This window comes from Nyctereutes procyonoides, unplaced genomic scaffold (genome assembly GCF_905146905.1).
Source record: "Nyctereutes procyonoides isolate TBG_1078 unplaced genomic scaffold, NYPRO_anot_genome, whole genome shotgun sequence".
Taxonomy (NCBI): domain Eukaryota; kingdom Metazoa; phylum Chordata; class Mammalia; order Carnivora; family Canidae; genus Nyctereutes; species Nyctereutes procyonoides.
Genome location: NW_026575146.1, coordinates 22,846,439 through 22,872,377, shown reverse-complemented (window position 1 = coordinate 22,872,377; position 25,939 = coordinate 22,846,439). Strand labels below are relative to the sequence as shown.

The 25,939-nt window shown below is 44.4% G+C and overlaps 1 protein-coding gene across 1 annotated transcript in view; it reads left to right on the top strand.

Annotated features, from left to right (window-relative positions):
- WDR27 (WD repeat domain 27) overlaps positions 1-25,939 on the top strand; it is a 218,575-nt gene that overhangs the window by 134,308 nt on the left and 58,328 nt on the right. The window contains 1 exon segment of the mRNA XM_055310420.1: positions 386-571. Coding sequence (XP_055166395.1) covers positions 386-571 — 186 coding nt within the window.

Sequence of the window (25,939 nt, the reverse complement as noted above, 5' to 3'; positions counted from 1 at the left end):
GCAGCCAGTGTTTGTCATTCGGGCGCTTGCTCTCAACTACAGAAATGCACGGGCGTGTGGCACGTGAGCACTAGCACAAACACTGTCATCGGGGGAGTCCCAGAGCAGGGGTGAAAAGGGTGTAGAAAATCCTCACCAACATTTTGGGTGGAGGAGGAAGACCACACAATTTAGAGGCATTTGAGTAATTGGTAGAAAACCACGAGCTACAATCTCTCATACGGGGGAGTGCACTGTCTTGCAGTAAAATACCAGCTGTTCAAACGTGGCAATGTGAGTATCTTGGGGATGTGGATTCAGAGAACAGTATTACCGCGTGGTTGTGTGGGTCAGCCTGGCACGTGTGCCCGCCTGCACAAAGTGAGACCACACCTGTTCCCTGCAGTGCATTGCTGCGGTCAGGGGGGCCTCAGACTCTCAGACACCCGTCTGTGCCACGGAGGTCCTCACGCGCATCAACTCTGCTGTGGCCCTGCAGTCCACTGCCAGCGGGCGTTCAGGTGCACATGTTCTCTGCACGTGTGATTATGATCACTTACCACGATGCAAGGTCATGCTGCGAGGACCGCAGGTACCCACTTTTCTGATTGATAATACGTGTTATCATTACCTATTCTGCGTCTCTGGTGTCCTTTCTGGAGCTGTTGGATTCCTGTGTGAATCCTCTTGACAGACCAGCACCGATGAGGTGGAGGCGTAGCTGGGAGGGCAGGAGAGCTGATGATGCAACAAGGAGAGTGGTCAGCAAGGTGGGCAGCAGACTGCAGGGTACAGTGACCTGCAGGTAGAGGTTGGTGCCAGTGGTTCTGAACATTGAGTATTGGTGTAAAAATGCCTTTTAGCAGAATAGAATGAGAAGCTACTCTGAGGGGTTTAGAATGAGTCACTCAAAATAACTCAGCAAGGGAATAAAGGAAGACCAAACATGAAAATGTGCAGGATGGTGCAGTGACTGTTCTCCTCCTGAGGTGCAGAGCCCCTGGCGTGGAAAAACAGAAGGAAAAAGTTAAGAAATGGACATCTGAAAACTTCTTATTTTCCTTTAAGATTGTGATACATTACAGTGGACATCTAGGCTGTTTTTAGTATCTTGGTATTATAAGTAATAATCAGATGTATATCCAGTGTTTTTCTGTATCTGGATTTATTTTCTCAAGATAAATCATTAAAATACTGCTACTGAGTAAAAGAGCAAAACCTTTGCAGGGGTTCTGATATGTACAGAGAAATATTTTTCAAAATGTTCCCCGTTTTGTATTTCCTTACATTATTAATGCTTTCATTATCTTTGTTAACTTCATTATCAAGAAATAGTACCTCATTATTTTAATTTGCCTTTCTTTGGATATTGTAAAGATTGTGCGCTGTTTTACGTGCTATTAATTATTTGAGTTTTTTCATTTTAAAAATTCTTATTTTATATTCTTCATATCTTTATCTTTTGGATCAAATATTTTGCTTACTGACCAATCTAGCTTTTAATCTAAAATTGACATTTTGTCCTTTGTATTTACAGTTTTTTTTTATAGATTCAGTTTTGCTTTTTTATTTTCTTGTTTTCTCTTTCAAGTATAGAACTTGTATTTCTTCTAACTATTCTAGGCCTAGTAAGTTTTTTCTTTTCAAAAATTTATCTCTCTAATGAAATTACAGTAGAATCTTTAAAATAGTATTGTAATTTTTAAGTTCCCTGGCTGACAATTCCAATATCTGGGTCATACCTGAGTCTCATTCTGTTGATTGCTGTGTCTCTTGACAGTTGGCTAACCTACCTTTCTTTCTGATGTGTTTTAATTTTTCAACGAATGCCAGATATTGACTGTGGAAGGACATAGGGATACTTGGACAAATATATCTCTTTTTCTGCTAGGCTGTTAGTTTGGTAGTGTTAGGAATTGAGCCAGGCACCATACACTTTATTTATTAAAACTTTGATTATAGTAAGGTCATAATCAATTGGTATTAGAATTAATTGGTACATGTCATTCTATAAATAGAAGTACACAGATAATATTGTTACTTTCTAGAAGCTTTAAAATATTCAGTATTCTTCCCAAGTCATCGTCTGTCAAACCTTTTAGAAAATTTTATTTACTAAAGCATACGAGGATGAAATTTAAATCTACATGTTTTAAATAGGCCACCTTCCTTTGAGAATTGTGTTTAGCTCTCCCAAGGAAAAATAACCTAAGTCCATATCTGAGAAACAGTTATTTTTCTTGGTTATAAAATTGAATACAAGTTTGCTGGTTCCCCTAGAATGGTAACCCCACTGGCTTCTCCAGTGGTTGGAATTAATATGCAGATGAAGTGTATCAAGCCCACTGTATTATTGGTTTTCTATGAATAATCTGAGAATAATTAATATTTTAGGTGTTTGTAATATTTTAAGGATTTTGATATATTAAAATATCTGATTCCAACTTGAAATCTGAATTGACTTAGGTTTGTGACTTTTTAGTTGAGAAAAATGAGACAATGTTCCTGTTTGTGAACAGCATTTAAATTTTTAAAAGAACTTGAGATTCAACATATTTGTGTTTACTTTATTAGATTTTTGAGAATTGGGAACATTTTGCTTTTTAACTTTCTTTTCATCTAAAGTATTCATGAAAATATAACATTTGAAACGAATATTGACAGTTCTAGAATAACTTAAATTGTAAACAATTCATTTCCTAAAGGTTTTTAATCTGTTCATCATGAGTAGATTTAACATAAATCAAAGACCACTTTGCATGTGATTGTTAAAATTTACTAGATTTTTTTTAAAGATTTTGTTTATTTATCTGAGAGAGCACACAGGCAGGGGGATGGACAGAGGGAGAGGGAGAAGCAGACTCCCCACTGAGCAGGGAGCCTGACATGGGGCTTGACCCCAGGACCCCTGAGCTGAAGGCAAACACTTAACCAACTGAGCCACCCAGGTGCCCTTAAAATTTACTAGATTTCTAAGCATAGTAAATAAGATATTAAATTGGATGAGAAACTTAAGGAAACTAGATTTTAAAATTTGAATCTTTTTTTTTTTTATTTTATAAATTAATTTTTATTGGTGTTCAATTTACCAACATACAGAATAACACCCAGTGCTCATCCCGTCAAGTGTACCCCTCAGTGCCCGTCACCCATTCACCCCCACCCCCCACCCTCCTCCCCCTCCACCACCCCTAGTTCATTTCCCAGAGTTAGAAGTCTTTATGTTCTGTCTCCCTTTCTGATATTTCTCACACATTTCTTCTCCCTTCCCTTATATTCCCTTTCACTATTATTCATATTCCCCAAATGAATGAGAACATACACTGTTTGTCCTTCTCCGGTTACTATGGCCAAGTTCAAAAAGGGTGTTGCCTGAGTTCTCCTCTGGGATTTTGATGGAATCTTGTCTCACATTTAGATCTTTCATCTATTTTGAGTTTATCTTTGTGTATGGTGCAAGAGAGTGGTCCAGTTTCATTCTTCTGCATGTGGATGTCCAATTTTCCCAGCACCATTTATTGAAGAGACTGTCTTTCTTCCAGTGGATCGTCTTTCCTCCTTTATCGTATATTAGTTGACCATAAAGTTCAGGGTCCACTTCTGGGTTCTCTGTTCTGTTCCATTGATCTATATGTCTGTTTTTGTGCCAGTACCACACTGTCTTGATGAACACAGCTTTGTAGTACAACCTGAAATCTGGCATTGTGATGCCCCCAGATATGGTTTTCTTTTTTAAAATTCCCCTGGCTGTTTGGGGTCTTTTCTGATTCCACACAAATCTTAAAATAATTTGTTCTAAGTCTCTGAAGAAAGTCCATGGTATTTTGATAGGGATTGCATTATACGTGTAAATTGCCCTGGGTAACATTGACATTTTCACAATATTAATTCTGCCAATCCATGAGCATGGAATATTTTTCCATCTCTTTGTGTCTTCCTCAATTTCTTTCAGAAGTGTTCTGTAGTTTTTAGGGTATATTTTGAGAACCATTTGAATGGTAAATGGTTCTCCAACCTTTTATTTTCAGGTTGTAGGTGTCCTTCTGTCTAAAATGAGTCTCTTGTAGACAGCAAATAGATGGGTCCTGCTTTTTTATCCAGTCTGAAACCCTGCGCCTTTTGATGGGGTCATTAAGCCCATTCACGTTCAGAGTTACTATTGACAGATATGAGTTTAGTGTCATCATGATATCTATTTAGTCCTTGTTTTTGTGGATTGTTCCACTGAACTTCTTCTTAAAGGGGAGTTTTAAGAGTCCCCCTTAAAATTTCTTGCAGAGCTGGTTTGGAGGTCACATATTCTTTCAGTTCCTGCCTGTCTTGGAAGCTCTTTATCTCTCCTTCCATTTTGAATGAGAGCCTTGCTGGATAAAGTATTCTTGGTTGCATGTTCTTCTCATTTAGGACCCTGAATATATCCTGCCAGCCCTTTCTGGCCTGCCAGGTCTCTGTGGAGAGGTCTGCTGTTACCCTAATATTCCTCCCCATGAAAGTCAGGGACTTCTTGTCTCTTGCTGCTTTAAGGATCTTCTCTTTATCTTTGGAATTTGCAAGCTTCACTATTAAATGTCGAGGTGTTGAACGGTTTTTATTGATTTTAGGGGGGGATCTCTCTATTTCCTGGATCTGAATGCCTGTTTCCCTTCCCAGATTGGGAAAGTTTTCAGCTAGGATTTGTTCAAATACATATTCTGGCCCTCTGTCCCTTTCGGCGCCCTCGGGAACCCCAATTAAACGTAGGTTTTTCTTCCTTAGACTGTCATTTATTTGCCTTAATCTGTCTTCATGGTCCCTTAATTGATTGTCTCTTTTTTCCTCAGTTTCCCTCTTTGCCATTAACTTGTCTTCTATGTCACTCACTCGTTCTTCCACCTCGTTAACCCTCGTCGTTAGGACTTCTAGTTTGGATTGCATCTCATTCAATTGATTTTTAATTTCTGCCTGATTGGATCTAAATTCTGCAGTCATGAAGTCTCGTGAGTCCTTAATGCTTTTTTCTAGAGCCACCAGTAGCTGTATAATGGTGCTTCTGAATTGGCTTTCTGACATTGAAGTGTAATCCAGATTTTGTAACTCTGTGGGAGAGAGGGCTGTTTCTGATTCTTTCTTTTGAGGTGAGGTTTTCCTTCTAGTCATTTTGCTCAGTGCAGAGTGGCCAAAAACAAGTTGTATTGGAACACGGGGGAGTATCACTGGTCCGTCCAGCTGGTCTTCTGGGGGAGGGGCCTGCTGTGCTGATTTTCAGGTGTTAGCACTTGGGGGAGCTGCTCTGCCCCTGCCTGCTGCCGGGCTCAGCGGGGGTTGTTTACCCCGTGGGGCCCCAGGAGGAACAGCCGCAGTTGCTATGGCAACTCTGGAAGCCTGGATTCAGCCTCCGCAGGAACTACGGGGCTCGGGGCTCTCGGCTCTCCGTCTGCAGGGCCTGGAGGCTCCGGGGCGGGGCCGCTGATCTGCTCAGCTCGGGGCAGGAGCGTCCTCGCTGTCCTGGGCCCTCCCGGCCTCTGCCTGTCCCGGGGGAGGCCGGATCCTGGGCTGTGTCCCGGCGCCCTGTGCTCCGGGGCCTGCGCTGGTGGATTCGCGCTCCCGCCCCGCAGCCCCCTCCGCGGAGCCGCCGCCCGAGCCCCTCCGAGCTGCTCCGGCCCCGCCGTGCGCGCTGCAGCCCTTAGGGAGCTCGGCGCACTCTCCTGCGCTCGCAGGTGTCTGTTAGTGTCCCAGGGAGCCTGAGGGCATCCCCGCTCTCCTGGGTCCTGCTCTAACTCCCTGCGAGCCCCTTTCCGCCCGGGAAGGTTGGTGCAGCTCCTGCTCCTCCGGGACGGGGCTCTCCTGTCCTGGGGACACTCGCCCCGGCCTCAGCCCGGCTCCTCGCGGGGCCCCTCCCCCTCGGAGGCCTTTTGTTCCTTTATTTCTTTTTCCCCGTCTTCCTACCTGATAGAAGCGCGAACTCCTCTCACTGTAGCGTTCCAGCTGGTCTCTCTTTACATCTCAGGCCGAATTCGTAGATTTTCAGGATGGTTTGAAGGTTATCTAGGTAATTTGGTGGGGACAGGCGATTTGGGGACCCTACTCTTCCGCCATCTTGCCCCTCCCTCTAAAATTTGAATCTTTAATAAATTGAATTATGATTTAAAAACGTCAAAATGAACCACAAATCTCCAGCACTTTCTCCAGCAAGAAACTATTGTGTGTGTCATGCCTGATGCCAGAGCACTGCAATGCCTTGTGCTCCCTGCAGGGTGCCCGGCCCTCACTGCATGGAGCTGCTGCTCACTGTGTGCCAACCAGCGAGGTGGGTGCTGAGCACGCAGCAGGAGCCCCCGTCATGTGGGAAGCGTGGCCCCATGGGCTCTTTGCCCCATTTAATGGTGACATCATGCCACTACCCCCTGGTGTGTGCGTGTTAGGGCACCATGTTCCACATAGAGAAGTGTTACATGCATTGGTCATGAAATGAAGGAACAGTGTATTTTCTCTCAGTTCAGCTTTTTGTAAGCTTTCACCTCTAAATAAAACAACTAAGTGTAGATACTGAAAACACAATCCAGCCACTATCAATTATTGCACAGATGCATTCATTCATAAGGACATGTAAGATCATAATTCCACTTGTCTCTCCCCTTCTGCACTATGAGGTAGTAAGCATTTGGGTCTCCATTGTTAACCATCCTGACCTTATTTAAGGTCTGTGTTCACCTTTTCACGTTACGGGAATGTGTTATGAGGAATCGCAGCGGCTTCTGACATGCATTTGCCTTCCCATGGCCAAATGCTAGTTGATTTCATGGATTTTAGGTGTTGTCCTCTTTCGTCCTGGTCCCTCATGACTTGCATGTTGATATCTCTTGGAACAAAGAGATCCACTGCTTTGACTGCTCTTTTTCAAGCTAGCTGCTTTATCCTTGGAGCCAGAGTTGGTCAGGGATTGTCCTTGGAGCACGCTAAAAGCTGCGTGGTGTGGTCCTGTTTCTAAGCCTTGTGACTGAGTGGGTAGGGAGGCTTCCCCCTCCCCCCAGCTTGCTGTTGGAGCTCAGAGTGTGGCTCATGTGGACCCAGACTCCTTTCTAAGTCTAACTGCATTGGCCTATCCTGCTCATCTTTTATGGCTGGGGGAGGGGAGTGTTAGGCCCCGTCCCTTACATGGTTCCATTGCACGTTGGGGAGCTCCATCAGAAGTTAACATATTTAGAGAGAGCATGAGGACATCCCCTGTGTGGTTCCTGGAATGTGCATGTTGTATCAGATGCATATCTGTGCAGGTGTTCCCACAAGCGCAGACATGGGTGGTAGTAGTAACCATGTTCAGTTCCCATGCCTTCTGAATTCTCCAAACTGCAAGCCCGATGATCTCTTTTTATAAAGCATTTCTTTTTTTTAAAAAATTTTTATTTATTTATGATAGTTAGAGAGAGAGAGAGAGGCAGAGACACAGGCAGAGGGAGAAGCAGGCTCCATGCAACGGGCGCCCGACGTGGGATTCGATCCCGGGTCTCCAGGATCGCGCCCTGGGCCAAAGGCAGGCGCCAAACCGCTGCGCCACCCAGGGATCCATTATAAAGCATTTCTCCAGATTAATTTTGCTTCTTGGATAAGACTTTACAAAGAGGAAAAATAAATGAGCAATGCGTTAGGGTGAGGGCCAGATGGTCCACCTCAAACGGTGATGTTTATCAACTTGCTTATGCGTGAGGAACTTGCTTAGCGCTGGTTGATCTAATAGTTGCAGTGAGGGTAAGTGGCCGGCCAGTGCTACTGGGGGCTCTGTTCCCTGTGTGGGAAGGTCCGGCCTGGAGACATCACCCGGTGTGTGCACTGCATCACAGTAGGCTACCTTACAGGAGGCATGTAGTGAACATCGCCCAGAGTCTGGACTGCTTTCCTGACCCCATTCTCCCCCGCCTTTGTCTGGAAGAGGCTCGAGGCAGAGATGTACAGGTTCCTCTCAGACATGCAATTGGGGTTGGAGCTGAGGGAGGAGCATGTGAATGTGGCCGGCTGTTGGTGAGCCTGGCCCACCCCCGCTGATCATAAACCTCACTTCTTGCTCAGACCTGGCCCCAGCATCATCACCCAACTGCGCAAAGGATAATCTTTTCCAATTTGCTTTCAGGGTACATTTGCTTTTGTGAGTTGACTGCAAAGAGCTCTGTTTTTGAGTTCACTTGAGAGAAATTTGAATTTTAGGTGAGCTCAGTAAACAGAAGGCCTGTGTTTTTGGAACAGTTTAGAAATGCTCATTTTTTCCTGTCAGTTTTGCCATGGAGATGAGAAGCCATGATGCTCAGTTATCCCCCCCAGGGCCTTTCAAGGGACTCTGCGGTTGCAGGAGGCTGGGAGGACACGTTCCTGATAAATCACCATCTGCCTGCTGCCAAGACAGGCCGCCTGTGCGCGGCCACCAATGGGGAGGTTGCAGGAGGAGCTGAGAGAAGGGAGTCGACTCTTCTCCCACTGCAGCTGATAGCAAAGATCGAAAACAGAAATACCTGGCACGTATAGCAGCGGGCGGGTTAACTTCTGGAGGCAGGTTACCCCCATGCGGCTCAGGATGCGAATGTCATTGGATGGGGCAGTGGAGATGGAGACCGTTCATTAGATAGGATGCATCTTCCCAACTTCTGTGGTGACGTTATTCTGTGTTTGGGACTCTTAAATATAGTCTACAAAATTATAGACATCTTTGCTTTTTATGAATAAACTTGCTTAGCCAGTGAGGCAGAAGGGTTAGTTTGAAGGTCATGAAGGGTTGGATTGAAGGGTTGAAGGGTATGGGTTTGAGGTCATGACCACCATCAGCGTGGGGGACTGCTTCCTCTCTCCGCTATGCCTGGAGAAGCACAGCCATCCGGCAGAGCTGCTTGTCCTCTGGAGGGGAGGTGTGTGAGGTCTGACACTGCTCTGATTCATAGTAAAATCCTGACCCCAAGCCCAGGTTCCTCTGCTGTTAGACGTAAACATACTGAGACACCTGAGTAAGTGACAGTGTGGGACAATCTCTCCTCTCTGAGTGGCAGGTCAGGAGTGGTCATTATCGAAATACTTTTCTTGTCACGTAGCATGTTTTGAAGGCCAGGAATGCAAGGAGGATCTTGCTGAGGATCCACGAGGACCAACTTTGCAGGTGTCGCATCTCCGGACACCTCCTCCAGCAAGGTGGGAGCTCACCACTGAGCGCTGGTACCCACAGGGGCCCCCAAGCCAGAGGAGAGGCTTCTGCACTCCAGGGCGGTTTGTTCTGCCCAGAGCTGGTGCTTTCCAGCCACAGAGCCCTTCCCTGCCATCTCTCAGAATGACCCCGAGAGTTTTATTTTTTTAAAGATTTTATTTATTTATTCTTGAGAGACACAGAGAGGGAGAGAAGCAGAGACAGAGGGAGAGGGAGAAGCAGGCTCCATGCAAGGAGCCCAATGTGGGACTCCATCCCTGGACTCTAGGATAACACCCTGGGCCAAAGGCAGACGCTAAACCGCTGAGCCACCCGGGCTGCCTGACCCCGAGAGTTTTAGAAATAAAAAGCAGAGCTTCAATAAGTGGTGTTATTTTTTACATCACAAAATGCTTCTTTCATGTGTTAAATCACTGATCGAAGAGTCCCTCTCAGAGTACACGCAGTCACAGACAAAACCGCTATCAAGGAAAGATTGATAATAAAAGTAAAAATTGAACTCATCATATCAGCAAACGAGAAAATGGTACTTGGTTTGCAAAATTCATTTCTTACCACTCAACTCTTTAGGGATAGCTGTTGCAGGAGGTGGGGCTGCTTCTCCACGTGTGTCCCTAGAATGTTCTAGCATCCATCTGATTCACGAACACACACTGTGAAGGGAAATCATTTTCATCACTGTTCAAAGTCAGGAAGGAAATAAATCGACGCATAAATATTCTAGATTTTTAACGTCTGTGAGGTGTTTTTAGTAGATGGAAGTTAAATGACTAATCCCCTTAAAATAACAGATAACAGACCAGGGTCCTCAGGGTTCTGTCTTATTTGGGATAGTGTATTGATTTGCTTCGGTGTTTCTAATTTAGGATATCATGTAGGACTTAATATTAAAATTCAGTTTCCTGATGACTGATTGAGATGGAAGTTTCATCTTGGTATAAAATTTTACCAAAAAAAAAAAAAAAAAAGAATAGACTTTGCCCTTCAGAACTGGCCTTAAAGTCCAGGTGGAAACACACACAGCAGTGTGAGCGCTGCGCTCATGGGGAGGGGAGCGCCTGTGCCTGCTGGCGCGGGGCTGCCTGCCGAAGGGCAGAGTGTGTCAGCGTGGAACATCCTGTGGGCCATCAGCTCGGGGAGGGGGGCACATGAATTTGGCTTTATGTTCTCTACGTCGAGCACCTCTCTGGGATGGTTGCTTAGTAAATGCATCTCAGACAATGGCTTTTACTCTTATTTTTTAAATATGGAAGTCAGACCACCCATGGAGTCATATGTCTGATTTTTTTTTAAAGATTTTATTTATTTATTCATGAGAGACACACAGAGAGAGGCGGAGACACAGGCAGAGGGAGAAGCAGGCTCCATGCAGGGAGCCTGACGCGATACTCGATCCCAGGATCCTGGGATCACACCCTGAGCCAAAGGCAGATGCTCAACCACTGAGCCACCCAGGCTTACCTGGACTTTACATTTTAAAATAAGAAAGTAATGTATTTTGATTTTACTCAGTCCTTAAAAATCACTTTGAAGGGAAAAAGATTTTTGTTTCCCTGACTGTCCGAACACTTTCTCTGTCCCTTTGCTCTGGTCTGAAGAAACAGATCTGTGTTCACTCCTTTTACTCTTGAATATGAGGTTTCTTCAAAAATCGTGCTTGCCCCAAAGATACAGATGCAGTGAAACGCCGGGACACCTGCACCCCGATGTTTCTAGCAGCAATGTCCACAATAGCCAAACTGTGGAAGGAGCCTCGGTGTCCACCGTAAGATGAATGGATAAAGATGTGGTCTATGTATACAATGGAATATTACTCAGCCATTAGAAACGATGAGTAACCACCATTTGCTTCGATGTGGATAGAACTGGAAGGTATTATGCTGAGTGAAATAAGTCAATCAGAAAAGGACAAACATTATATGGTCTCATTCATTTGGGGAATATAAAAATTAGTAAAAGAGAATAAAGGGAAATGAGAAAAAATTAGTGAAAATATCAGTGAGGGTGACAAACCATGAGAGACTCCTAACTCTGGGAAATGAACAAAGGACAGTGGAAGGGGAGGTGGGTGGGGGGTTGGGGTGACTGGGTGATGGGCACTGAGGGGGCACTTGGTGGGATGAGCACAGGGTGTTATGCTATATGTTGGCAAATTGAACTCTAATAAAAAAATTAAAAAAAAATAAAAAAAAACAACAAAAATTATGCTTGCTGTTTTCAGTGGAAATCTCCTTTGGTCAGCTGGAGACATGTGGGCATCAGCAGGGGCCGCCCCAGGTGCCCGTGCGCACCTGCCACTTCCTGGCCTCTGTGTCTGGTTTCCTCTGGCTCCGAGTCGGTGACGAGTCAGAAGGAACGAGTCAGAGTTGTGGCCTCGGTGGTGGCCAGGGTGGGTCCCAATGGGAGGGCAGGTTTCCCGCAGGAGCCTTCCCTCCCCTTAACTGGGTTTCCACACACAGCCCTGCAGCAAGCACCTCCCCAGTCCAGGCACAGGAGCCTCCCCACCCCTCCCCAGGGCTGACCTCCACCCGTACCATGCTTGCTGCCACCACCATGGTCCAGTCCATCCCAAGCTGCCTCTGTGTCCTCCCTGCCCTCCTTCGCCCTGGTGGGTGGCGCAGACACCTCCTTGCTGGCATCCTCATCTCCAGGCTTGCCCAAGCCTGTGCCCCAGCATACCGCCACTACCCCTGAGGGCAGGCCACCTGGAGGGCAGGCCGCTGGCCATCCCAGCACAGGGGTGGGGGGTGTGCTGTGTACTCCCTCCAGATCCTGCTGTTTACAGCCCCCCACCCGCCACCCTGTTTTAGTTGCTCATTCAGTTCAAGACACTTTCTGGTCTGCCCTTTGATTCCCTGACCTGTCCATGGGTCATCTGAATGTGTGTTGTTTTGTCTGCAAATATGCAGGGAATTTGCTGACATCTTTCCTTATCTGTTTCTCCTTTAATGGCATGTGGTTGGAGACCATGTGTGGTGGGGCCTGAAGCCACTGCACTGGGTTTCACAGCTGTATCTTCTGGGGGCGGATGGGCCAGGGACGTCTGTGTGGCCTGGTGGGCCTGCCACGAGTCACGCCCTCTGTGGCCTTGCCAATCGTGTCTTTATCAGCCGGTAGGTGTGGTCTTGTCTTCATCCAGAACCGGGGTTTCCTTTCTCCCTTAATGCCAAGAGGTTTTGCGTTAGGTGTTAGAAGCTTGCTTGTGAGGTCAGGATTGGCCTGTTCTGTGGGCCAGTGGGCCTTTGATGGAAAGAGCCAATCAGCTCTCTTTGCATTAGTGTCACGATAATATTTTCTGTTCTTTTCTTTTTAACTTGCCTGGGTCTTTGATTTGAAGTGCATTTCTCATAAGTATTTAGTTTTGTTTTGCTCTTTTAACCAGTTTCACTGTCTCTGCCTTTCAATCAGTTCGGACCGGTTCTGTTTGATGAGATGACTATGACCATGTTTAAACCGCTCATCCTGCTGCTCTGTGATCCTTGCTTCCTTTTCTTGCCTCCTTTCGGCTCAAGTACATACGTTTTGTTCTTCTATGTCTTTTTCCTGTGCAATTCCTTATTCTCTTAACTTGAGGGAGCCTCAGGGCGTGCGGGGTGCATGGGGGCCTGGAGCACTGTTGCTATCTGTCTGTGGCTGGGGCCTCCCGGTAGCAGCCTCACACTTACCTCCTTGTCACACGGGGCACTTCCCCGCAGGCTACTTGGTTCATCCGTGGCGGCAGGTAGTTACCTCCTGCAGAGACTTTACAATGATGGATCTTATGTATTTGCCATGTCATCCGCATTACACTTTGTAGCCTTGATATTCTTATCTCTAAAATTAGGTTGTTGAAGTTTATGACCTCTGTGGTTTTCCAGTCACTTTCTTGTCTATAGAGAGGATTGAAAGGGTGCAGGGCCCCAAGTGTGCGTGATGGTTTCTATATCTGTGGGTACATAGTCTCCATTCTGTGTCACACAAAATGTGCATACATGACACATGTGCAGACGTGATGCCGCCTCAGTGAGCCTGTGCATGCTTGGCCAGGCGGCTGAGGGCTGCAGGGGTGACCTGGCCAGGGCCGTGGTGACTGCCCACATCAGGCCCCTCTTTCTGGATTCAAACCCACAAGGCACCAACACCAGTTTTCATTTTGCCTGTGATGCTAGACAGGCTCCGCTGCCGAGTGGCGTGCCAGCCTCTGTGCACGTGGATTGCAGACGATTTCATTTAGAATTTCCTGTCTTGGCTAACACACCCATATCTAATTTTTTATCTGGAGCCAAAAAAAAAAAAAAAGATTTGAGTTCAAAGTAAACATTTCCTTATGCTTTAATCACATCCTTAGGAAGTGGGGACTGAATTATCTTCATAGGGCGGATAGAGGAACTGAGGCAGGAAGAGGTTCCAGGGGGTGCAGTACAGTTGCACCCCATGGAGCTGATGTCAGCTGCATGGCCAGCTTGGCACTGCACACCCAGGGCTCTGTGTGAGTGCAGACAGTGGTTGGAGTGCCCCAGGGGAGGCCCGGGGAGGGGCCCAGAAGAGGCATGAGATGGTAGTATTGGGAGCGGAGACCACGTTCTACTCCTTCTAGAGGCCGCAGGGACAAGGACTGTGCTCCATCTTAGATGTATGCACCAGAACTGAATCCTATGTCAAGATTTCAAGACAATTGCTTGTTTCTATTCCATGGGAGGCATATGTTTTTTGTTTTTATTGAGGTGGCAGTAACATTTTTTTTAAGCCATCAAGTGTTTTCTAATTAGTTTTTATATATGATGCTCTAGTTCTGAGGCTCGTGTCACTCCCAAATCTTTCCAGCCCACTTCATCAGGCCACCTCACGGAAGCTAATTTCATTCTTAAGCCCCTAAGAATCTAAGTACCTTCCTTTTGGAAAATGTTCTGCAGATCCTGGCAAGGTCAAGAGTGAAGCCATAAATTTAAGTGTAATACATACCTAGAGGAATAGGGAGTCTGCTTTTGTCACATTACTTATTTTAACATTCAAGTAATTTTCTATAAAAGTCAGAATATTGTACCAGAACTCGATCTTCCACTGTAATGCAGACATAACCTGTCCAGGTGATAAGTTAAGAAGATGAAGCATCAAATAAGGCATTGGTTTCAAGTTCGGGCTGCTGATGGAATTTGTTGGGCAGAAGGGGAAGGAGGCTGAGCTAGGAAAACATCCAGTTCTGTGGAGCGTGCCTTGTGTCCTGTGCACCAAACAGAAGATGGCCAGCATGCATGGTCGGTGGTGGCACTTACTCCAGGACTCAGGGATGCGTGCTTCCCTCTGGCCAACAGTGGTCAGGATGAACTACCTGTTTTGCTGTAGATACATGGCTTACGTGCTCTGGACAAATATCGTGTCTACTTCTACTTGTGTTGGGGAACACTGGTGGGCAAAGTGTGCTTGCATAGAGGCTAGTAGAGTGTTTCTGGAAATACCAAGATATTTTGGCCCCTACCTGAGATGTTCTGCTCCATAGATGCATGGAAGAGACTGGACATGTGAACTTTCACAAGATCATTATGGTGCTGTTGGGCTCAGGTCACGCTTGGAGAGATGCTGTGCTAGGTTACCTGGGAGCGGGGGTCCTGGCCGTATGCAGCGGAGCTCCCCTCCTGATTGAGACCGCTAGTCTCGCAGGTGTTCGTATTTCAGGTTGCAACCACTGATGCCCACCCGTTATCTCCCAGAAGACCCATGTCTGTCATTCAGCAACAAGGCCTCCACCAGGACTGAGCCCAGGCTGTCCCTGAGTGTGGCATTGCACCTGGCTGTCCTTGTCCAGGGCAGGGACAGACAGCACCCATTCCTGATTCAGTTATGCTCAAACGTCATAATTAACATGCCTTATACCCAGGAATACTTTAGTGAGGAAAGTGGATCTTGTCCAGATACCATCCCTCGTGTGTCAGAGATGGGAAGTCAAGAGGAAGAATGCATTCAGAGCCTTCCGATGAAATGCAGGTAGCACATGCTTGTGTGAACCCAGAACACGAGGGGGTAAGATGATATGATCTCCTCGCTGCACTCTTACTTTTACAGATCAGAAGAGTACCTTGGAGCTGGAAGGGTCTCACAGACCTTAGGGCCCCTATGGTGGTGAAAGAAGTTCCTGTGCAGGGATGCAAGGGCCCCCGTGGCAGTGACAGAGATGCCTGTGCATTCTATACCAGGTCGTGTGCATTTACGTCCAAGATACTTTACGGTGCACAGAGCAGCAATGAAACCATCTCAGATCTACTTGAGACCCTCATCCTGACCAGAGTCTTTTAAGTTTGTAAAGGGGAAAGCAAGATATTTTTCTATTCTTGGATATTTCTAATCAAAAGTAACATTTGTTTTGAATAAGAATTAAATAGGAAGGATTGAGGGTGGAGGCAGCCAATGCTGACAGTTCATCTGTAGTTGTGCTGAGTGCGTGTTCCGAGTCACATCGGACGGCTGACTCTGCCCCTCTTGTAGACATAGTCACACTCTCTGTGGCCTGGTACACATGTCCCTGGGACCCATGCCACCTCCAGATGCAGGACTTCTCCTTCACTGGGACCTTCCATGCCCCTGAGCAAAGAGTGTCCCAATGTCTATCAGAGACCGATCTTTTCTAGAGTGCCGTGGCACTGGGACCTTTGTCTTGGCCGTTCTGTGTCCTGGCAGTGCCTCCTTTGTGTGGTAGAGAGCTTTTCTGTTGGGCAGCTGAGAAAGGTCTGGTGTTTCCACTTGTGGTGTTCATGAATAAAGCTGCTTCTGGGGCAGGTGTCTCTGTGGGGATGTGTCACCTCTTCTCCTGAGCAAGCAGATGGGAGCACGGCTGTGGGGCAGTGGGGGTGTGCACATGCTCAACCCGGAGACCCTGCTCACCTTCCAGAACTGGTGCCATCCCCACCCTGCTGGGACTGCTGCATTTTGTTAGTCTCTTTCATTTTAGCTATTCTGGTATTTTTATTATGGTTTTAACTTGCATTTCTTTAATAATGACCAATATTGAACACAGTATCATATGGTTATAGGCCTATTTTTAATTGTTCATTATTAATATTGAATAATAGAACTTTTATTTTTTAGAGGTTTATTTATTTGAGAGAAAGAGGGTGCATGCACGTGAGGCAGGGGCAGGGGACAGAGGGAGAGAGAGTCTTCAGCAGACTCATGCTGAGAACAGAGCCCAATGTGGGGCTCGATCCCACGACCCTGAGGTCATGACCTGAGCTGAGATCAAGAGTTGGATGCTTAACTGACTGAGCCACCCAGGTGCCCCAAGTTGTAGAACTTTTTAAAAACTGTGTTCTGGATACTATCATAGGTGTATGTATTGCAAATATTTCCCCTGATCTGTGGTTTGTCTATTTGTGTTGTAACATCCTTTAGTGACCATCAGTGTTGAATTTTTATGAAATGCAACTTTTATTTTATGGTTAGTACTTTTTGGCCTGTCTGAAAAATCTTGTCCACCCAAAGCCTGAAAATATATTCTATGTTTTCTTCTAGGAAGTTTTTTTTTTAAAGTTTTTATGTTTTTTTTTATTTATTTATGATAGTCATACAGAGAGAGAGAGAGAGGCAGAGACATAGGCAGAGGGAGAAGCAGGCTCCATGCACCGGGAGCCTGACGTGGGATTCGATCCCGGGTCTCCAGGATCGTGCCCTGGGCCAAAGGCAGGCGCCAAACCGCTGCGTCACCCAGGGATCCCTCTTCTAGCAAGTTTATAGTTTTTATTCATATTTAGGTGAATGTCCCATGATATCAGCTGCCTGTTGTTCCCTAGCACTGTGCTGATCCTTGAGCAACACGGAGGTGAGTCATGTGGGCTGCCTGGAGGTGGGTTATCCCTACTACAACACAGCCCTATAAACCTACATTCTATTCTGTGGGGTTGTGAAAGTAACATTTTCTCTTTGCCAGCTGACTTTGTTGTAAGAATATTTTGTGTATGACACATATGGCATACAAACTATGTATTGACCAGTAAGCCTTCTGCTCAGCAGAAGTTGTTATACTAGTTGTTATGTTTCTGAGGAGTCAGAGTTATGTGCAGATTTTTGGCAAGAGGGGTTGGCATCCCTAACCCCCATGTTGTTCTAGGGTCAACTGCATTAGCAAAAATGTAGCATTCTAAAACATTTATTCTCACAATTTCTGTGGGTTGAGTCTGGGTGTGGTTCAGCTGGGTCCTCAGGTCAGGGTCTCTGGTGGCTGTAGCTGAGGTATTGACCAGGGCTCTTGCTCATCCAAGGCTCTCTTGGGGATGGATCCACTTCCAGGCTTATTGGCCTGTTGGCAGATTTTGGATCCTTGTGGTTGTAGGACTGAGAGCCTTGGTGTCTTGGTGGTGGAGGGCCAGAAGTCACCGTTGGCCATGACCAGAGTCCCCTGCCACTCCTTGCCACGTTGGGTCCCTAGCAAGCCACTTGTTTCCTCATAGTCCTCAAGGAGGAGGGACCCCTGTGGGACAGTGCTGCCATATCGTGTGTAACTGTGTACAACACTGTCATTGGGGGTCAGGGACAAGTCCCAGCCCACCCACACATGGGGCTGGTGCCATCACCGTGTGTCTGGCCTGCACATCCATCTTGAAATAATTGGACTAATTTGGGGGCATGGAGAAAAGTGTAGGTCAAGATTCATTTTTTTCCATGCAAATACCTATTCGCTCTAGCTATACTCGTTAAAGATACTTTCCTTTTCCACTGAATTTCATTGGTGTCTGTTGAAAATCAATGGACTCTTAAAGTGTGGGGGAAATCTCTTGTTTAGTACTCAACCTATTACAATTTTGAGAGATATTTTAAGTTTATCAATTGTTTATTTTCCCGATGGTATGGTTGGCACTGTAACTGTCTGGTGACGATTGTTTTCTCTCTGAACACCACCTCTTATAATCTCATTGTACACCCAAGGCTCATTAATGCTGTTCTGGAAAGTTACTCAATGTAATCATGGACTGTAATCAATCTCATGCATAGGGGATGGTCACAGTTTTGTCTATTACTTTACAATTTTTATTTTTTTTGCTATGTTTTTAGTGACAGATATAAATGATCATTGTCTTTCATCCTCCCTGCTGCCCCCCAGGATTTGGTCCAGATGCGCCCTGGCCGCCCATACCTCTGCCCCAGGGCTCCGTTTCCAGCCCAGGGAGCACCCACTCCACTGTGGACCTCTGCCCCTCGGTTCCCCTCTCATTGTTCAAACTCCTCAGCCACATTCAAAGTGCTGTCCTTGTGAACTTTCCCCAAAGCCCCATCAGCCTCAGATCTCCCGAGTGTGGACAGTAGGCTTCAGAGCCCGGTGCGAAGAGCATGCAGGTGCTATATTCTCAGCTTACTAGTTGAGATGGCAGCTTCTCCCCTGGAATCTGGGTTCCTCAACTGGGGGTAAATGTCTTCATCTTCGTTCTGTTTTTATTCCTGGAAGTCAATCTGATCACCAGAACAGAGCGGATAGATGCTCGCTGATCGCTGGCAAAATAAATCAATCAGCTTTCTATTTCTAACAGCTTTCCTTATTTCCACATTGCCTAGAAATGACAGTATTTCTCAGCTGAGAGTGTTTATCTTGTTGTGGAGGCAGAAATGCACATCTCACACACACAGTTCTAGAAAACACCTCTGAAGTCAGTCTACTTTGAAAGCCTTTGTTATAGTAAACCATTAGAAACACCTAGAGAGTTCTATGTGTGAAATGTGGGCTGTAATACAGCTTGGAGGTTTCATTATGGACCTGCTTGGGAAGTATAAGTAATCCTCCCTGGCGAGTCTGGATCACATCTGACGACCAAAGCAGAGGCTGTGGGGCAGCCACCACCGCCACAGAAATGGGGATACTGTGACAAAGACACTGTGCGTGAAGATTTATTTTGTGATCTCAGGTCCTCTGATGTTTGCATTTTCTAAGGCCGCTTCTGTATTTTCAGTAGGTTATACCCCCACACTATTTTAACATTTAAAAGGGCATTTTTCCAGTAATGATTTGTGTAAGATGCGGGAGTCCACCAGTAGGGCCGTTAAAACACATTAATGACTTATGGGCAAATGGCCAGCATGTTGCAGCTGTCTTTCATACTCTCTTGGTCAGAGGAATTGCTGGTGTTAATTGGCATACCTCCTTCTTGCACAAACCATCAAGGTTCCTTTAGAAGGCCGCACATGTCCATACATGTCTGCCTGTCTGCTCTGACACCGAAGTTCTTTCAGACCTTGAGCATGAAGGAACATTTGTGCCAGGTTGTAACCTACCACGCACTTCTAGTCTCAGATATGTGAAAATCTCGATATATATTGTAATATAGGTAATATGTATATATTACATCAATATATATTGAATTTCTGAGATTTCTTCAACTGGGAAAGAGCATGCTCCTCAGTGATTGCTTTGTTGGTTCAAATCGTGATCATTTGTTCATCTGTTTGTTCATGCTCAATTTTAGTGGAATTGGAATGACAACTGTTTGGACCTGGAAAGGGATGTGAGGGGCTGGTTTTTCTGTTCCTGGATCCAGAGTGTGGTGAGGTTCATGGCACATTCCTGCCATCTGTCCTCTAACTGACACCTGTGCTTGCTGTCCAGCTACCCCTCTCGGCTCTGCTTGGGGATCACTGGAAGGCTCACGGAGCTTCAGAGTCTGCCAGACAAGATGCCAGGACCGTGTTCCCCAGGACAGGTTCTCATCAGCAAGCTCCCTGTACATAGCAGTGTTGCTGTGTCCCCAAGAGCACAGCTCATCCCGCTATCCTGGGAGCTTGTTGCCAGTGCAGGCACTGAGGTGCCACTGGTGGCTGTGGCTGCAGAGGGCTCAGTGTGGACCAAGGCTCAGATCATTCATTGTTCCTGGAGTCTGACTACTTGCTCTGTAAGCAAGCATGCAAACATTTAGCTTGAGGGGTACCAGTTATCTATCATCAGAGGTAATCATATGTTGAATAGTGACAATTCTTTTTCAGAAGTGGGAACACAAATTCTAAAGAATTTAAAATTCTAAATTTATATTCTAAAGTGACTCAAGCAGGAGAACAGGGGAACTTCAGGTGTTCTACAATATCTGTCGCTGCAAACTCCCCACCTGCCAGTGATTTTTAACATAGTGATGCATGGCAGCAGGGTGGCTGGAAAGTATCCAGGTTCAGATAGGACAAACGGAAAGAAGAGGCTTGGAAGGATAGAGACCATGTCTGTCAGTGAAGAAGAATGACAGGACCTCAGATTAAAGCAAAAAGGGGCTCTTGCAATAAATACCAGTGGACCAGGCAGGAGTCTTTAAGTGAGAATTTAATGCTTTCCAGTAGAACTGTACCTTGGCTTTTATTCAGGTTGGGTGGTGGGATGCTTTGGCAGCCAGCAGGAAGTCTCAGTGTGCCTGGGCTGGCCACCTGCTCAGTTTCCTGTCCCTACCCACTGACAGTCACATGGTTGTGTTCAGACGTAAACTGAGGCAGTGGTTTCAACCTGAATGCCAACTACAGGTGGCCTGCCAGGTGAGTCCTTCACTCGGGTCTCACCTGCTGCCTGCCCTCAAGCCATTTCCAAGTGAGTGTGTCAAGACTCCAGGGGCCACTCAGTGCTCAGACAACATAGGCCAGACAAGCACACCAGACATAGAGGCAGAAGCCCCATGTGCACTCAGTGCTGGACAGCTATGTGCATTCACCACCAGTGTTTTTCCATAGACTCACATCTGCCTGGAGGAGCTAGCAATATCCAGCTGCTACCATTCAGTCTGTCAAATGGGGAAACCCAAAATCAAGAGTCCAAATTTTCACATTCAGAAAATGAAATAAACACAGTAGAATAAATTATAGAAATTAAAGAAGAATTACAAAATAATTTTATTAAAACATAAGAATTAAAGACATCTGAATAAGCCACGCCTGGAAGAACGTCCCTCTGTGGTACCCAGTTGGGGGAGCATCTGTCCTTCACGTTACATGTGATGGTAACTTTCCTTTGTCAGATTCTCTGTGTTTAGATGTCACATGAACCCAGATGACACTTCTGGCCTCTGCTCACGTGTTACAATAGTGAGTCACATAAAATAAGGATTTGCCAGTGTGCTTTCATCCTCAAGGGACTGAAGACACTTGCATGTGGACTGGAGCCTGTGTCCACAGGCCAGTCCTGAGGGGGCTGCATGCGGACTGGGGTGTACCAGTCCATGCCCTGGTGGTTCTGTGGGTCTTCTCCTGAGGGACCATTAGGGTTGAGAAAACGCTGGAGTGGGGATATCTTGCAGATCTGGACCAATTATGTTGCAGAAAATGTAAATGGACCTTATGCAGGTCTACCTGAAGGCAAAACAGTTGCCATAAATGTAATTCATGGTAGACATCAGATACTCTTCTAGGAGTAATAGTTTATGTTTTAAAGTTTCTTCTAAATTTCTTCTTGATGATTGCTCTGAAATTAACTCCCAGTGTACAGACTATACTTTTGGAATAAGGTGCTTTTAAGTTGAAACTCATCCTTGACTCATTGCCCTACAGGGGGTTGCTGCAGTATCTTGTCCCTGACTGGGCCTGCCTGCCTACAGTCCCCATGGAAGGCTTTCTGAGGTCAGGGATTGATGTCATAGGCTACTACTTGAGTCCTGAATCCCATGTTGGATCACTGTGTTCTGGAAATGCTTTCTTGCAATTTCTAAGCAATCATCATGACAACAGTGTTTATTTCTAACAAAAATATAGGCTTCTGCTTGCTTCTGGAGTTGATTAACTATAACTTTGGTCTCCACTGAGATGAGATGTTGACTTTGCAAAACTGCTTCATAGGTTGGAAGTGATGCTGCAATTCCCCCCGGAAAGGTTGTGTTTGTGAGTCAGGGGTGTGCCACGTGACGGCACCATACTGTGCTCCCAACATTCACCTCAGCCTTAGAGCCAAGCCAGAGCTGGTGATAAGCCACAAGGCGAGACACTTTAAATAACATTCAGCCACGGATTTTAGCTTGAGAGTTGCATGTTGTGGACAACTACTTCAACTACTTCTGCAATGGACGAATAATTCTGTGTCTTCTAAATTCCAGTAACTAGTTGACAGTTGCACTGAAATTAGCACGGAGGGTTTCTCTGTCCTCAGGATCCTCGATGTCCCTCCTTTCCAATCCCTCCCCAACCCTGACCCCGGAGACCTGTCCCCACATCTGCCTTTCCCAGACTGCCATGTGGGTGGGATCACACAGTATGTGGATTCAGACTCTCTTCTTTCATTTACTGATATGCATAGAAGTTTCTTCCCTGTCTTTTCATGGCTGGAGAGCTCATTTCTTCTTAGCACTGGGTTCCATTGTATTGTCTGGATATGAGTTTTTCTTTACCAGTGTCTATATTTCACATCTTTTCCTGTTTCATGGCCCTGGCAGAGAGCTTGCCCAGAAACACAGGAAGAGGCCTCATTTGGAAGGGATTTTTCAGTGCTTCTCCGAGAAGGAAGACTTCTTCTGATAGGTAACCATTTTTGGGCCCAATGTCTTTTAAGTATGAATTGGTGTTGGACTTTATCAGAGGTTGTATACACCTACTGAGAATATTTTTTTAAAGTTTTTATTGTGATGAATGGCACTTACTTATTTTTCTAGTATAGAACCACCTCTTATTCTTCCAAAAACCTCAGATTGGACATGATAAGTTGTCCTTGAATAGTAAACTAGGTTATCAGTGATGCCTCCCACTTGACTCCCTTTCGTCAAGATTGTCTTAATTATTCCAGGCATGTACCCTTCCATATAAATTTTAGAGTAAGCTGTGTCTACAAAAGTCCTTGTTGGGGTTTTCATAGGAATTGCATTAAACCCACGTATATACATCAATTTGAAGAGAACTGACATTTTACTATGATGAGCTTTCCAACCCATAAACATGGTTTGTCCTTCTATGTATTTTCATATTTGATTTCCTTTGTCAGCATATTATCATGTTCAGCTTACATATACTGCATATGCTTTTAAAAGTTATATCTGGTATATAATTTTCTTTAGGGTAATTATAAATGATACTGTTTTTAACAGTGGTTTCCACATGGTCATTATCAGTATATGTGACGAGATTGAATTTTGTGTGAGTGACTTTGGTCACATTCTAGGAGTTACTTTTTGTTTGTTTCTTTGTGTGTGTGTGTGGTTTTTGTTTTTGTTTTTGTTTTTGTTTTTGTTTTTGTAGATTCCTCGGGATTCTCTATATAGACAATCATGTTATCTGCAAACAGGGACAGTTTTGCTTTTTCCCTACAATATGCATGTATATTATGTCTTACTCTTGTAGTATTGCAATTGCTGGGGCTTCCAGCACTGTGTTGAGTAGGAGTGGACGTCCCTCTGTGGTCCCCAGTTGGGGGAGCATCTGTCCTTCACGTTACATGTGATGCTAGCTTTTGGCATTTTGCTGATGCTATCAAGTCTACTTCATAAACTGCTTTTTTTTTTTTTTATCACAAATGTGTTGGCTTTTGCCAAATGCTTTTTCAGTATCAATTGATACAGGCAATTTTTCTTTAGCTTGTGGATATGGTGGACTGTGATATTTTGACATTGCATAATGTTATGTGTCAGTATTGGAAGATCCATATAACTAAGCGGATTGTATTTTTCATGTGATTAATGCACGATGTTATAAAAGCATGCACTGGTAAAGATTTGTTCATTCACAGTGGAAGATAGACCAGTAGATTTTAGTGGGTAAGAATACACTCATTGATACAACTTCAGATTCTACATTCACATAGCCTTTAAGAAATATTCATCATATTTTGGAGCAGCATCAAAGATGATTATTCACAATCATCTGAAAGGACTGTGAAGAATAGTTCTTCTGTTCCAAATAGTCTTCAACCAAGACAACGTATTGCAACAGTTTGAGTGCAGAAGCAGATAGGAGAACCTAGTCGTCTTCTAGTAGGTTAGACATTGATGAGATAGATCATGACATTCATCTCACTAAATTTATTTTCGTTTTGGAAAACCATTATTTTTCATAAAATAGTTATTTATGTAAAAATATAATGGGTTTATCATTGTTAGATGAATTCAAGCATAAATATATTTTTAAATTCCCAGTTTTATTTTATAATTTGCTGAATGTTGGCCGACACTGCCTGCATAAACAAAAGATATTTGTGGTTCTCAGTAATAAATTTTAAGAGCATGAAGGGGTATTGAGACCAAAAAGTAGGAAGTGCTACTTTGTGATAGTATGATTCTGGTTTTAAATACTTTCTTAGATTCATTTTGGGAAGATATTTTTCTAGAATTTGTTCATTTGCTAAGATTTAAAATGTATTATCATGAAATTGTATTCTCTTATCATTTTTGTATTATTTAGTTTTTATTGTAATTTCAAAATTGTGATATTATTTGAAACTTACAGAAAAAATGCTAGAATAAAAATGAATGTTCTATATAGTTTTTACCCATATTAATAGTTTTATTTTACAGTATCTTTTAATTGACATAATTTATCCATCCCTTCTTTCTTAATTTCTCTGCATGTAGCTACCTAGCACTTGAAATTTGACTAGTCCAAATTAAGATGACTTATAAATCTAAAATACACATCAGATTTTAAAGATGTGGTACAACAATATGAAATTTGTCATTAATTTTATGTTGATTATATGCTGAAATAATAATTTTTTAATAATCGGTTAAATCAAATATCAAAATTAAATCACTTGTTTTTACTTTTTAATGTGGCTTCTAGAAAATTTAGTATTTCTATTGGATTGCATATATATATATATATATATATATATATATATATATATAAATTAGATTTTTGAAACCATCACTAGTACATTGGAGAAATCTTTCCCCCTTATGTCTGAGCACATTAGGATGTACATTAGGAACTATGACATCCTCTTGCATACATAGATATGGTCTTAAATATCAGGGAATGTTATGCCGACACAAAGCTGTTCTCTGCTCATCCAATCCACAGTTCACTTCCAGCTCACATTTACAGATCCTTTATAACTCTTCCCAACCCACGATGATGCACTTCTTATAATTGTTATGTCTTCCTAGCCTCTCCTAACTTGGAACAATTTCTCTGGCTTTCTTTTTTTTCTTTGACCCCCTCCCCCTTTTTTTGACAACCACAAGTCAGTTCTTTGGTAATATTTCTTTATGAAATATTTATGCTCTTTTTTGGTCAGGACTGCACAGAGATGGTGTTCTTGGGTCAGTGGCAATATGATATTGGTTTGTTCCAATCATCTTGCAGACTTTCGTAACTTGGCTAAGATCCTCTACACCAGGCTTCTCTTTTGTAAGAGCAGTATTTTTTCTTTCATAATTCATAAGCAGTTTAGGGTGGATATTTAGAATGAGACAAATATCCTATTTATTATCAAACTTTTACCTACTAATTTTGGCATTCGTTGATGAACTTTGGAATTTTTGTGTAACTGGTTTTTAAAGAAGAGGATAGACTTGAAGAGAGCAGACTGAGGGCTATCTTTGCACACGGCCAGGACTCACACATTGTGTTTGGTACATGGGACCTTGGATTGTGTAGCAGTTCCATACTTGAAATGGGATACTCAGGTATCTAGAAGTATACCCAGCTTTATAGTGACAGCATAGAGAATCACAGTTCATAAAAATAACTGACACAGTTTGGAAGTACTCAGTGGATGTTTTGCACACATGCATGCAGCAGGTGTATTTTCAAAAGCTTCTCCTTGAGGGAATCTTCAAAGGAGGAAGTCCTCGAGTGAGAAAATCACAGCAAGTTTGTGTCATTGGAACTGTGACCACAGCACTGCCTTCACTCCTCCTGAGCCTGTTTTGCTCTTGGCACAGAAGGGCAATTTAATAT